Raw genomic sequence first — 14,799 nt, forward strand, 5'->3', positions numbered from 1 at the left:
GTGAATTCAGTATTTGGAATACCATTGGCATAGCAATGTTTTTTTTACTTCATTTTTAGCAAGTGGCACACTGATTGTTAATTAAGTCTGTTAAGGTTATCGAGGTGAAGTTACAAACAAAATGATTTGAGGGGAAACGGCAATTGTTTGGAGGGTTTGAGCCACTGAAATCAGTTTAACAGTTTAATAAATGTAGGAAAATTAGAAGAGAAAGGTCTTATAACTCAACTCCCATATAAATGAGTCTTGATGGGATGATGGCTTTTATGGCTAACCGGTTAAAAGTTTGGTCATTTTATGGCTAACAGTTAATTTCTTTCCGCAATAATACTCTCAAAATGACGCATTGCACATAGACAAAAAAGTCCTTACGGTAAGCTTTTAACGCCACTAACAGTAAACCTCATTGCAACCCTCGTAAATGCCTTCTCAATACATTGACGAGAGTAACCCGTCCTTGGCTTCCAGATGGTAAATAAAACGCAACAGAAACGCCAGGCGAAAAGGAAGGAAGTTTGGGTCGAGTCGTGTAAAGGACTTTACGCGACCTCACCTGTACCTCCTCTCTCCTTTTTCTGCTCAGCGCGACTACTGCGCCCCGTCATATGTCCTATAGGCCTGAAACAAGCGATCTCCCGTTACCAAGGGTTATTCTCATCACAGACATTTGTCAAAATTACGGTGTTTATTGCACTCTAAGGATATATTTACACAATCCACGTGTCTAGCATCTACACACAAAACAAATACACTGCAAACAACAGGATTCAATCCGGACTGTTATCATAGGATAAAAATCTAAGCTTGCTAAGAATGTGTTACTCGGCAACTACAAGGACAAAATCGTTGTTCATTGTGGTAAAAAGTTTCCACGCGTGGAAAATGAGAGACTATGGCTGCATGTAGCAAGTCCACGTAGACAAAAGGACGTTCATTTCATTATCATTTGGACTGGGAAGTCCCCTCTAATAGCAGGGTTAAGGAAAGATTTGAACAACACAGCACTACAGATCCTATATGTGGCTTGAATGATCTCTGTCGGGAAAATAGTTAAAAATCCTGCAAACCAAGAGTCAATACAGCCGCGTCAAGGTATTCTACCACGTGACCCAGCGCCAACAGGTAGCTCTGTTCTGATTGGTGACTTATAGTCATGTGACAAAGAATGACCAGACGAGGTAGGGCTCCGTTTTGAAAGAAGCTGATCAGCGAAGAACATGGCCTGAGAGGAGAACAAACAAAGCGTTATAGCCGGGATTTTTCAGTTTGCGCTTTGTAATCCGTGATGATCTTTTACTTCCTTTTCTGTGCGCGTCACCTTTCACTTTATTCTTATCACAGAAGTGTTTATCTACATAAGCAAACTAGTATCTAAATTTCTCCTTCTGATGACAACTTTCTGCGCAAAGCAAAACAAAACAAATAAGCAGAAGCCGTTGCCAATTGAAGTCACACAAGGTGACAATAGTAACGGGGGGGACAAAGCCTGCCAACAAATTATTTTGCTAGAGCAAAAGCCTCTTGCAGATCACCTATGGATTCCAATAACTTAAAGCAATGTAGTAGTAATTCTCCACAATCAGGTGATGATCAAGGAGTTTGGCTATTTAAGAACCTTGTAGATAATTTATAACTTATAATCATTGGCAGTATGGTAATGAAAGCACTCACTTTTTGTGCACTGACTGTTTGTACACCAACACTTCTAGTCTGCCGACTGATAGGAGCCAATGGCGAAGAGGCCCCAGGCCTTTCTCCAAGCTTTGGATGAGACCTGGGAACTATTCCCAAATCACCTAGCTTGTAATGAGGAAGTGGACGATTCACTGCTGCTGCCACAGCCTGGGCCTTAGAGGGGAGTGTCCTGATATGCAACAAACATCAATGTCAGTATAAGTTATGTCTTGTTGTGTAAAAAGAATTCCTTCTTCAAAAGCAAAAACTCAAACAAGTAAAATCTCACTTGAGATTTTATTGGACAGCAAAGCTTAACACACTGTTCATCAATGATCATTTTTAAGGATGTTATTTAACCTCTTTCACTCCCAAAATCTTTTAGCAATTCATCTTACTGTCCGTCATACAATTCTCATGACTTTAGTTTGGAAAATTTAGAATTGGGTCAACTAATAATCTCGTGATTTATATTTTTCTTTATTCTTATTACTTTTCTTATTGATATTGTAAGGAGAAATTCTTTCTTGGTCACTCATAGGAGTTTAAGGTTGAGCTTATGTGGTGATATGCTTTATTACTACCAATTACTAATTAAAAGAAGTAATAAATCTTGACAACTTAAAAAATGAAAATTCAGAGCAGTCCTTCTGATTACTTACTCCTTTTTTCTATGAATGTGTCGTCCTATATCAGGGCTTGGGCTTGAGTATCCACTAGTCTTACGTGGTGGCATAAAATCTTTGGCACTGGGTCCCACACCAAATGTAACTGCATCATTCAAAATTCCTAGCAGTGTTTGAACAAGGTTCTCGCGTTGAGAGATGGCTTCTGCTTCATCAGGCTTTCCATTGACAACAGTGGGTGCCTGAAAACCAAGGGATGAAGGTATTTAATATTTAAATTTTAGCTTAACAGTTTCAGGAATATTCTTTATAACTGAGTTTGTTTGTTTGTTTAATGACCCATCAATGATTGCACTGCATTAATTGGCAAGGCTACCGTATTTTATTGTCAAAATCTGGTGTAAACTTTTACAGTACACAGTTCCCAATTCTTAATTTATAAAGCAGTCTAAAGTGGTGCCCAATTCCTGTCTAAGGCATAAATTTAATTCCTGTTGAAGTCTACAGTTTTTAAAGTATAATTTTCTGCAATTGATTTCATTCCAGTTAATATATGAAGACCAAATGTTCACTTATTCAGTTAGGCTGCCTTTAACCCTAATTAACACCCAGAAGTGATTAACATGTAACTTTTCCCTATAAGGTCAGTACATTATAATCCACCAAACAGGTAATGAGAATTCTATCAGGTAGAGGTTGCTATGATATCTTGATCTAACACAAAATTGTTGTAACTACTGTAATCTACAAGGAAATGTGTAGCAGTTAGAGGGGAGAAATAACAATGAGATCTTGAGAGCTAGAGTCCAAAACCATAATCAGTAACAGTTATTACCACTAATGAAGATCTAAGAGCTTGTGCTGCTTGAGACAAAATTCCAGTCAGTTCATCTTTCTTCTTCATGGACAGGTCTCTGTCCTTTGTAACTTTTGCAAGTTCACTCTCTAAGGACTCTTTTTTCTCTGTTGTGCTCTGCTCAAACATTAAAATGCAATAAAATTAATTACATTCATCTATACCTATAAGGTGTACCATATGTATCAACAAAAAAAAAACTTTTCTAAAGAATTCTAACATTTCAAATTTTTAAGAGAAAAAGTTTTGATTTAATATTTCAGCAATGGTAAAATAATACTTGGAGTATATAAAGAGCTGCTTACTAACTATCAACCTCAGAAAACTTAAACCAAGAAAAAGTTTTGTTAAGCAATTTATGTCAATAGGTTTGTTTATGAGTCACTCCTGCACTTCATTCATCTTAAGTCCTTGATCAGTGATTGGTCAAAATCAAATCAAAGGTGCATGAATATTTGCAAACTTTTTTGGTAAAACTAGAAAATTCAAAACTCTGTGAGAGGTTTGAAAAGGAATACATACCAAAAGCAGTTCATGATTTCAAACACCGTTATACATCAACTTTAAAGTACTTCCAGCAAAAACAAATAAAATCAAAAGGAATCACACTCACTTTAAGCTCATCCTTCATACTGTCAACCTGAGCTCTCAGCAGATCAAGTTCACTCTCCAAGTCTTTTTTGTTTGCCTCACTCTCATCATATTCAAGTAACATCTCTTCTTGCTGCTTAGCTTTCTCTGCCAACATACGGATAATCTGAAAGAATACATACATGGCTTTTTTACATCCTGCAATTTGAAACTTAGGACCTTGAAGAGATAGGGAGGCTCCACATACATGTATTTCACCATTTCAGCAGATTGCAAGAGGGGTTCACTGTTAAGACCACAAATACCACTTAAGCTGGTGGTTCATGGATGAAAATAATACAAGTGGAGGACCTGCACTAATGAAAAGTGGCACTGCTGCTTATTACCTGCTTGTAATTAATAGACTGGTAACTCATACTCATTACACGTGATGCAATGTGTGCAAAAACCCACATTCCATCATTCCTTCAGCAGCTTTATTACTTATTTTCACAGCTCTACTGCTCAAATCTCCCACATCAACAGTACATGTAACTCCAGTTATAAAGATGTGGAGGAGAGAAACTATTTAAATGAAAAACAAATTTTATCAAAAATGTATGCAGATACAGCTTCCAGAGCTATCACTGGGTTACTGCTGATCACTTATGGAAAATTGTCACTAAGCTTTTTGATTACACAAACTCTGTACATGACAGTCTGCTGTTGGTAAGTACCTTTTGATTACTACTGTTCTTCTTAGCAAGCTCTTTCTCATTATGTTCCAGCATGTCAACCTGCATTTTCATTTTCTTCTCCTTCGTTCTAAGCTCATCATTTTCCTGGATAAGTTCCATAGTTTTATCAGACATTTTGGCCAGCTGAGCATTGATAGAGACATTCTCTCTAATGGTTCTTTTGGTTGTCTCAGCCATCTGTTTGTTTGATACTTTTCTAAATTCAGCAGCTACTTGATTCAGTCTTAGTACCATCTCTTTCTTCAACCTATGTACAAAGAAATGAAGGTAACAAGCATAAGTATCATAGATAGTGATTGTGATAACAGTCTGGTAGAAAAATGAAAATATGCCTTGTATACCCCTCTCCATTACACACCTCACAGCTTCTTACTTTGCACAACAGCACTTAAACTAGAGCCTGCTCACTTACTCAGTCTAACTTTATGAAAATATGCCTTTCTGAGTGTTGTGAAACAAGACAGTTTAGGGAGAACACTCCTGTTTTTTAAAGAGAAACATGACATAGTGGTTACCTTTACAGCAATATAGACATGATGGACCATAGTCAAAGAGCTGCAAACTTTGAACTTTCTCAAAAATTTTTCCAACCATCACTATTTAATAGTGATTTGGTCGGTAAAATTTTTGAAACAGTACACGTGGGATACTGATTGTGATCATTTACTCTGTCACCATCTGTGGTTAAGCATCTTGTATCTTAGCAATTTGCCTGCAGTCTCTATTACGTTTACCGCATCTGCTGAGGTTCTTTCATCTCAATCACCTCAAAAAACCAAGCCTGGCAAAGTTAGATATTTCTTAATGTCTAATTGACGTGGCATCGCACATAACAAATTAAATAACTCTCGCAAATTATGTTAAACAGGAGGCATAATAACGTGTATTTATTTCATACAAAGGGATTAAAATTACAGACCTATCTTTGTCCACGACGGCCTTCCTCTCCAGATTGTAAATAACCTCTTTATGATCCTTTTGTTGTTTTTCCAATTCCTCCTCCATCTTCGCAAACTTTGCCATCAAATCTTCTTTTTGAACACGGAATTCTTCTAAAGAGGCTAACTTTCCGCCCAGAACCATATTCTCTGAAGTTAACTGGTCCTTGATTTCCTGCATTTCAGTTCTTAAAGTCGCCAGTTGTACTTCGTACTGATCCTTCTCTCCATCCTTGGCCTGCTGTAATCCTATCAAACGATCTTGAAGATCAGCAATTTCGTCCGCTCTTTGTTCCAACTGTTTCTTCAAAAACGACACAATTTCCTTTTTATCCGTCGTTTGTTGCTCATACTGTGATCTGTAATCCTGATTAGCAATTTCAAGCTCGTCGCATTTTTTCTGATAGCGAACTAACCTTTCTTCTAAATCTCGTATCTGTATAAGAAAATATTCCTTCGAAAGTTCATTGAGCACATCACTCGATGGTGCTGCAGAAGGTGACTTTTTGGCACTCCTTTTACCACTCTTCTTCTTCTTTCCACTCTTCTTTCCCTTCTTTTTCGGGGGCATAACTCAAAACTATCGGGGAGTATTGAAACGGTAAACCACTTCGAATGAAATCTACAGTGTCACACGCAGTCACAAAAAAAACAACATGGCGATCGTGGTTGTGGTTGCTATGGGAACTTCAAAGTATACAGCACACTCTTTCCATTACAGCGGATTTCATGAAACCCTTTATATGTCATGTAAGGACCATAACATGTGACAACAGTAAATTCTGGCGGTTTTGATAACTTGATCGTTATTTCAGTTTTTTTTCTTGATCATAAAATGCGGAGAAGATGAGTTAAAGTATCTCGTAACGCTCACTGTGTTCTGATTCTAGGCAAGATACCTGAGGATATTAGACTTATTGAATATATTGATTTCGCAAAGGGCTGTGGTTCGAAAAGGGTGCATTGTCTTGGCCGCTGGCCCGTGGTTAACGCTGTGAACTCATGGAGATTTTCTCGGACGTGACGATATCGCCAAATACACATGGGTAAAGGTGACCATTGCGCCGTGTTTGGATGTCGAAATGATCGGAGGTATCCAGAAAGGTAATATTTTTCGCATGTGATCTTCAAGAATTGATGCCGAATTCCTGGAAATTTAGACGCCTGTCAGCGTGCTCATTGAACTGTGGTGCTTTTATAACATTAGTGCGTTTTAGGCATTCGTTTGTTGGTTTGTTTGTTTTGGCAGGAGTTATAAGTCTTTTCTTCAATATTATAGGGGATGTAATAACCCTTTACACCCCAACATCTGCATCCAAATTCTCCACTCAGCTCTCAACATTTCCCGAAGAACTGAAACGAAGAAGTTGTTTAACCATCAAGAGTTTCTTTATTTGTTCATCACTTCCTTTATTCTCACGACTTCAGTGTGTAATTCAAGGGTGATATTTTAAGGAGAAATTAGATGCTAGTCACTCTTGGGGCCATCAAGTTAATTAGCTTATACAAGCAACTTATGGTGGCTGATGGAAATCCTTATTATTTGCAGGTGGGTTGTGAAACCCCATATACATTGTATGAAGTGGCATAAGCCGAATCAAAAGCACTTTAAAGTATGGGAGCGAATTATCAACCGCAAAAGCTTTCAGGTGACAGAAAACACAAAGGTATGCAGTAATCATTTTGTATTTGGCAAACCCTTGGGTGACCATTTGCACCCTGAGCTGTGGCTGAACGGATATGATACAGAGGAAACTCACAGTGAAGAAGTTTCAAGAATTCTGGAGTCCTTGACTAACGTTGATGTGCAGAGTGATATGTTCATAAACCCTCACACTATTAAAAGAGACACAACGCATACCCAGACAAGCAGTGGGAAATTTAAAATGCTCGATGTTCTTCCTAAAGACAATGCAGGAGTTCTACAGGCTGTACCTGAACAAAGTGCTGAAGTTTCAAGTGAAGACAATACAAAGGAAACAAGTGAGTTGCTGACATCAGTTTCAAATGCCTTGGAAAATGATCACACATACTGTATGTACGAGCAAAGTGGAGATTGTAAGGAAGACTTTGCTTGTCAATCTAGATTATGCTTGAAGTGTAAAAAGGAACTTTTGTCTATTCTTGAGGAAAATGAAAGGCTTAAAAATGAAAACAAACAGCTACAAAAAGCTCTTGCTGAAGCAAATCAAGTCATTGTTGAAAGAACCAAGAGAGACTATGTGTTCTGTGTACAAAACAAAACATTCTGATTCAGCCCTTATGAATTTAAGCACTGGACTAGCTAACTTTGGTAATAAATCAAATGAATTAAAGCTCAATAGTACTAAAATCACTTACTGATTTACTTTCAGTGTAACTATGCAGTTAGGCTAGGCATGAACAGAAGGCATCAGCTGTAGTTGCATTTTCTTTGTAAGAAATTAACTATGATGTGTTGGGGTAGCAGAAACTGATATCTCATGATCAAACTGAGGGTAGTTGCATTCATCAGTTTGTAAAAAAAAAAAAGATAGAAAAAGGTGTCTTAAAGGTGTTAGATAGTAGAAAATTGTTTAATAAAATTGAATGACAATCTGATGTTGGATTTCAGAGCAAATAAATATTTGATCCATGGGAACTAGGGAACTATCAAATCATTGTCACTGTATTTGACTGACTTGTTGAAAGCATAAATTTATAATGCAGAGAAAAGCTGTGAGGGGAAATTGGAGGCTGTTCAAGGTACTCACATGTGAAATTGGATATTCAGTTGGTCAGAGAAATTTTATGTTTGTCAGGGGATTTCATAAACTTATGACAGTGGTGACCATGTAATAAATTGAAAAATGGGGCTATTAACAAAGAGTTTATGCCATAGATATGCACATTATCTCTAGAAAAAGAGCTGGAGAAGGAAATAAACTAATCTGACCACATCCAACAAATTCCAAGATGGAAGCTTTGGATTTATTGAAAGAGTATTATTTACTTACTTTCATCCCAATATCTTTTCATATTAATGTGTGATAGCTCAGGCTAGCCCAATACACCACCCTGTCTTCCTTTGAGTAAGGTTTTCCAGTCAAGAAGATTGACTTAATTTCATTGTAGACATAACCTTTTAGGTGAGGGTTTCTGAAAACTTTGCAGATCTAAAATTGAATTTCTCTGAAATAACATTCAAATGTTTACTTACTAATTTGACAACTTGATCTTTGGTCCCCACTATTGAGGAAAATACATTTATTTCTTGACTGTTTTATAATGAATAAAGAATTGAAAAGTGGCCCATCATAACCATAAAAATACTGTAGCATCAAAGTCACTGCCTCAACTTCTCATTGCAGTTTGTTTTCTTTTGTCCTTTTTCTGTTTATAAAACCCTTTCTTTCCACTTTGTTTTGCAGCTTGTATTTCTAGGTATTTTTTCTTGTTGTATCTGCAACAGACAAATACAGTGCATTAATATTCATGTAATTCCACCTACAATTTCATAGTTTTCAATTGTTAAACTGTATTTTTCCAAGGGAAGATAAACTAGGGAATGGTCTGTACTTGCGTCTCCATTAAAAAATGTTACTCATAGTGAGAAAGAAAGTTTGCATATGAACCTTCAATGAAAAAAAAAAGACTTTCAAAAGAAAGGACTAATGCGAGGTACTTGGACTAATATCAAGAGAAATTCAACAAAGCTTAATAAAATCTATCTTCATATGACAAAATAAATCTACTTTAAATTTTAAGTTTCTGTGACAAAACATTGTTTATGCAGGCATAAATTACCAGCTTTATAGAAGTGGCAAACATATGCACATACACACCAACTAATCACAATAAGCTCGCTACTAATGACCTAATAATAATATGGGCATTCGGGGTTGTTAATTTTTCATGGTTTTCAACTTGTAACTGCTTTCTGTCTGTTAGAGTAATAAAATAAGTTCCTTTTTAGCCTTAAACCCCTTGTTACACTAACCAACACCATTGATATTACTGATTGAGTAATTGGACATACCTCCTAAATTCAGCATCTGCAAGAAGCTCATCTATCATGTTAGTCTTTCGTTGCCGTTTTGGAATACGAGAGGAATAGAAGTCTGCTGTACCCTCCACAACAGTACCAATCTAAAAAACAGGATCAAAGATATGCTGATTCTAGTTCAATAACATTTTGTACATGTTAAGCAACAGACTTCCTCAAGTTGATATATTGTTGTTGCCTATATCAATAGACTCCTTGTGGTCATCCAAGATATTGTTTTAAACATTATTGTCACCTGTAGTTCCATGCACACTACTAAAACTATCTCATTCACAAATGTGAATTTAGCAAGTTCATAACCCACCTTCCTATTACCAACAGCAATGGTTGTTTAGCCGATTAATTAAACTTGTTACCAATTGATAATCAACATGAAATAACAGTACTCCTGAATACAATCATAATGATATCACAAGGAAATACATGAAGTTAAACTGTGTTACTTTTCCTCAACAGGAGTGAGGACCCCTTGAATTTACTTAAAAATTTAAGTTTCAGTCTATAATACACACAACAAAAAACAAGGGTTACACAAAAATCTTCTTCTATCAGCTTCTATTTCAGAATATTTGCAATGACAGCAGGTATGAGGGATAAAAATACTTTTTCCTTTGCTAAACTTTCCTCAAAAGTTAGTGCTTTGTGTGGTGGCTTTAAGCTGTCAGTAGTATTAATCCTTTAACTCCCAAGATCTCATTAGTAATTCTCCTTTCTGTCTGCCATACAGTTCTTGTAATGTTAGTTTGGAGAATTTGGGATTGTATAAACTTATAATCCCCTAATTGATATTTTTCTTCCTTCTCATCACTTGTCTGCTTGACATTGTATTGATATTGTAAGGAGAAATTCTGGCTTGGTCACTTATGGGAGTTACAAGGTTGAAACAAATCATATCTCAAATCAAAGAAATTATAGACGGCTGTTTTAGTTCCTTGAAAGATTATGCATGCCATACTAGGATTAACTTAAAAGAATAATTAGTAATAATAGCATTACCTGGAAATATTTGGGTAACGCTGATGAATCGTTCTTCTTGTAATGGTGTTTCTTGTCTAAAACATTTCTCATCTTCATTAACTTCATGTCACGTTCAATCTCTGGTGTAATCTGAGTTGCTGGAAGATTAAACCACATTGGTCCTGCAGTCTCCTCTCTAGCTTTCTAGAATGTCCAAGGACACACAAAATTGGATTACATTGTGTACATCTAAATATCTCAATAAGCAACTGACCTCAAAATTTAACCAAAGAAAGGTAAAACTACATTTACATTCTTTACATGACCACTTTCAATAATTACAATTTTTGCCTGCTTTATTAAGGGCAGCTAAGGATCTATATGTAAATAACGTAAATCCTAGCCCTTGTTGCTTGAAAGGAGGATAATGCTATCCAGCCATTAAATCTCTATCTTATTCTAGTGGACAGCAATTTATTTGTTGGATAGTGTTTCCTGCCCTATGAACAACTGCATGGTAGGTCCTGGTCTATGAATCATATCGGTTAGATTGACACCATTCTCTGCTTCAATGCTGCTACTCATTTCTCATTGAAGTGATTGAATTTGAATTACGAACAAAAATGGCATGTGTTGTTGACAGCTGCTATCATTGATGAAAAACAACTTACATATATGTAGTTTCATTTCACTGGACATAAAAACAGGTTTTCAAAGTCAATTTCCTCTTAATATTTACATACATGTATGTAAATGCATGTCAAGTTATCTTAAAGTTTTTGTCAACAAAATCTGGTCAAATATTAAAAGTTTGGTTATTTTCGCTCTTTAATTAGAGAAAGCAATCAAGATTAATTTGCCAAAAAATTGTAAAATCACAAAAAGAATGTTAAATATAGTTGAAAGAATGTTTTGGGGGAACCTGTACAGAAGAGCAAAGGTGTCACAATCAGGGCCTCTAGCATAGCATTGGCATTTGCAGCAGGCTTTCATCTGTGATCTCTATTTGCATAATTTGTTTACATCATGTCTTGCACTTCGCAACAAAAGGGAATTTCTAACAAAATGTGCAAAAGGTTGGGAAAAGAGAGTCTTCATTAAACTAACAAAAAGAGGAAAGTTGTGAGAGAGCCCAAGCTAAATAAATAAAAGTCGAGTTTTTCTTTTTTCCTAGCTTGCTTTGCCCACTTTTCCTTCTGTTTTTCCCAATGAACTTTAGATTTTGAGTAACTCATGTTCCTCTTTGGGTGAAATGACCTTTCCCGTAAATTTCAAAAGAGTTCTTTATCACAAGACTTGCAATGGGGGTTCAATGTTGTATTTCATTGGACAGAGGCATGACCACTTTGACATGCCCTTCAATGAGGTGCAAAAACTGTGATTTCTTTAGAAGTCAAGTACTCATGGTTTTTTTTTACATGAGTTACCTCTACTTGAACAAATTAATGGGGTATGTAGATTTGCTGGATTTTTATGAAAATTGGCCAAAACATTAATCAGATATGAATGCACAAAAATGTGTGATGCTATGATGAAATTGGAAATATTTCTCTTGTAACATCACAAAGCCTGAAAACAACCAAAATATTTCCTATTGTCCAACTTCGTAGCCTAACACACTTTGTTAGCCTAATATCTGCTGAGTGATCCTGTCCAATTTATTTTAGGGTTCACAGTAATATGGAGGCTGGTAATTCAGTAAAGCAAACACTGTCAGTGTTGAGTTTAAAGGCTGGTGCTCAACTACCTTAACAAGATTTTTGAAAAATTTTGTTATCTTTGTAATCTGTACTTAAGAAGTTTAACAGTGGAATGTAGTTTTCTATGTTGTCTTTAAAAGTAACATGCGAAGGACAATTTTTATGGAAAGCACCCTATTTTGTTGACAGTAACCTTAGGAAACTTCATTTGAAGATAAAATATTTCTTTATTTCACCTCAAAAATAATCATCATTGTCATCATGAAGTTGTAAAGTGTGGAAAGTCACTGCTTGAAACTAAAATCAAAATTGCTGTATGTTGGATTTATGAGGAATTAATAGAATGAAAATATTACCTTCCTCTGTTTTTTCTGAGCATATCGGGAAACATGCATTGGGGGAATAGACTGCTGTTTTTCAAAATCACTTGTGATCACACTTCTTTTCAACAGCTGAAAGAACAAAGGACATCACCATGCCAGTACTCAAAACCTTAACATTCAAATCATGACAAAGGCAATGTTAGTATAACAAAATTTAATATTTTATCAAGAATTTATTTCCAAAATTCATTAATCATAAGTCTAAACAGCCATATGATTTGGTTGAAATCTCAAAAAATACACTTAAACCATATGATGGTAAGCAGTTGTTTTACCTCTCTGTTATTACAGATGTCATCGAAGCTTTTACTTGTTGTGACAGGTTTGAAGCTGTTTTTGTCAAACTTGAGATATAAATCTTGTGTATTGATACCAACTTGTAGCTCTGATGACAGCTCTGAAGGACTAAACAACAACAAACTCCATTTAGTATGTATGTATATATATATGTGTATATTCAATGGGGAGCTTGTTACTCCGGAGTAAACACTACTAATTAAGTTAGATTCCTTTTTCTCTCTAATTTTTGTCACTTATTTTTATTCACATGCCACCCATAGTTTTTTATTTGCCTTTCATTTTTTAACCCTTAACAGTATGTAATTTAGACCTTTGTTGTATTACATAACCTCAATCCTAAAATTTCTGTTTTGTATATAAGTTGCAATCACTGTAAATAGATTTTTAGTTTTTAATTTTTAACCTGAAGAAGGCTGAACGGCTGAAATGTTGTGCATTGAACTCGTCCAGAAAAGTCAAGAGTTGGCCTCTTTTTTACCTCCTTATAGTGCACATACTACTTTTTTATGATACGCATAATACATTCTGGCCAAAACTTAGAACAAACTGACTTGGAATGAAATCAAATGACCATATAGATGGAAGTGATCGTAAAACATCTAAGCTGATTAGGCCATGTAAATCGAACTTGCTCAACTCCTTAATGATCACCTGTAACCTGTAAAGTCACTCTATGTATGTACGTCTTTGCGATTTTAAGACAGGCTGGCCCAGTTTAGCCCAAAGGTGGTTTAATTTAAAGGTGGCCTGCATAAACAATGAAGGCCGCAAAGACAAAACTCGCCACACACCTAGGAAATTTGCAATAAGTCCCACTAAATTAGAGTGAATCGAACAGTGCTAAAGGCCAAAGAAAGCAAAGATAACACCGAAATTTGATGGTATTTGTTGTTTGTCTCCCGTGATCAGATGTGTGAATTACAGAGAGCGAACCAGCTTACAGAAGTCGAATGGTAAACGTCTGAGGTACGACTTACTCTTTTACTTTTCGTTTAAATTCGTCTGGAATACTGAGAAATTCATCTGTTTCAGAGAGAGATGAAGAATTCCCTGCATTTGCTAGTAGCTCATCTTGTGAACTTCCTATCCTGTCTACACAGAAAACTTGTTCATCATTCTCTTCTTCGTCTTCACTGTTTGTAGTTTTCAACGCAATGTAATCATTTTCTTTAGAGGTGGACTCAAGTGTTTCAATAACTCCAGTTTCATCTTGACTACTTCCTTCATTTTCGGAAGAAGTTACAGTTTTTTTCGCCTGCAGACGCTTGCTTCTTCTCATTTTTTCAGATTTTAGATTTTGTACCCACGCCGCACAAAGTTCAGCAGTAAGTTTGTACTGCGGGCGCTTTGAAGACTCGTACCCAGTCTTATTTTTTTGTTTTTTCTAGTTCCAACCTTTCCCGGCTGCGCTCTCGCGCGGACAATTATTTAGACATTTATGAAAGTGGATACTTCTATTACGCGTGACAAGAAATTAAAGAGGGCATAACGAATGCTACGTCCTTTTCGCCGGAATTCCTTTCTCGCATTTGTTCAGGCCTTCGAAATATTTAAAACTGATACGGCTAATCGAACTCATCAGCGAGTACATGAACTAAAAAAAAAGTGATCGAATCCTTCCTTTCTTTATTATTTTTTACATCCCAAAAATAGTTTTCTTAGGCACTGTCATCTTTTCACTGTTGCTGATATGCTGAATTTTTCTTTTCCTCTTTTTGCGAATGTTTCTCGCTACCAAAGTTAGCACGACGGAAGCTTGAAGAAAATGCTTCTAGAGCTACTTGGCGCTCAGTGTCTTACAATGGGAAAGAGAAAACAACACTTTTATTTAATTTTCCAATAAAGGATACGTCAGTATAAATGTACTCATAAACTAGAAACTTCTCGGCTCATTCAACTTCAAACTGAGAATTTTTCTTTTGATTAATTATTGACAATTGAATCTCTATAGATTTAAATTGAAAGCTCTAAAAGAAAAAAGAAAAAAATTGAATACAAGCTCGTTCACAGAAT

The 14,799-nt window shown here is 36.0% G+C and overlaps 3 protein-coding genes across 3 annotated transcripts; 1 reads left to right on the forward strand and 2 right to left on the reverse strand.

Moving 5' to 3' along the window:
- Nucleotides 1–666: 666 nt before the first annotated feature.
- Nucleotides 667–6,085, reverse strand: LOC131785340 (cilia- and flagella-associated protein 157-like). Its single transcript, XM_059102220.2, has 7 exons — nucleotides 5,404–6,085; nucleotides 4,464–4,731; nucleotides 3,770–3,913; nucleotides 3,136–3,273; nucleotides 2,337–2,542; nucleotides 1,672–1,864; nucleotides 667–1,222 (listed from the first exon to the last, which is right to left on the reverse strand). Exons 1-7 carry the CDS (start codon nucleotides 5,991–5,993, stop codon nucleotides 1,088–1,090), a joined length of 1,674 nt encoding a protein of 557 aa, XP_058958203.1. The 5' UTR covers nucleotides 5,994–6,085; the 3' UTR covers nucleotides 667–1,087.
- A 141-nt stretch (nucleotides 6,086–6,226) lies between these two features.
- LOC131785367 (uncharacterized) lies at nucleotides 6,227–8,331 on the forward strand. The gene is made up of 2 exons (XM_059102257.2): nucleotides 6,227–6,526; nucleotides 6,972–8,331. The coding sequence occupies exons 1-2, from the start codon at nucleotides 6,465–6,467 to the stop codon at nucleotides 7,672–7,674; spliced, it is 765 nt and encodes a 254-aa protein (XP_058958240.1). The 5' UTR covers nucleotides 6,227–6,464; the 3' UTR covers nucleotides 7,675–8,331.
- A 49-nt stretch (nucleotides 8,332–8,380) lies between these two features.
- On the reverse strand, nucleotides 8,381–14,088 carry LOC131785366 (uncharacterized). Its single transcript, XM_059102255.2, has 6 exons — nucleotides 13,764–14,088; nucleotides 12,762–12,891; nucleotides 12,460–12,555; nucleotides 10,443–10,607; nucleotides 9,420–9,529; nucleotides 8,381–8,843 (listed from the first exon to the last, which is right to left on the reverse strand). The coding sequence occupies exons 1-6, from the start codon at nucleotides 14,063–14,065 to the stop codon at nucleotides 8,735–8,737; spliced, it is 912 nt and encodes a 303-aa protein (XP_058958238.2). The 5' UTR covers nucleotides 14,066–14,088; the 3' UTR covers nucleotides 8,381–8,734.
- Nucleotides 14,089–14,799: the final 711 nt, after the last annotated feature.

The sequence above is a fragment of the Pocillopora verrucosa genome, chromosome 4 (assembly GCF_036669915.1).
Source record: "Pocillopora verrucosa isolate sample1 chromosome 4, ASM3666991v2, whole genome shotgun sequence".
In the NCBI taxonomy this organism is placed as follows: Eukaryota; Metazoa; Cnidaria; class Anthozoa; order Scleractinia; family Pocilloporidae; genus Pocillopora; species Pocillopora verrucosa.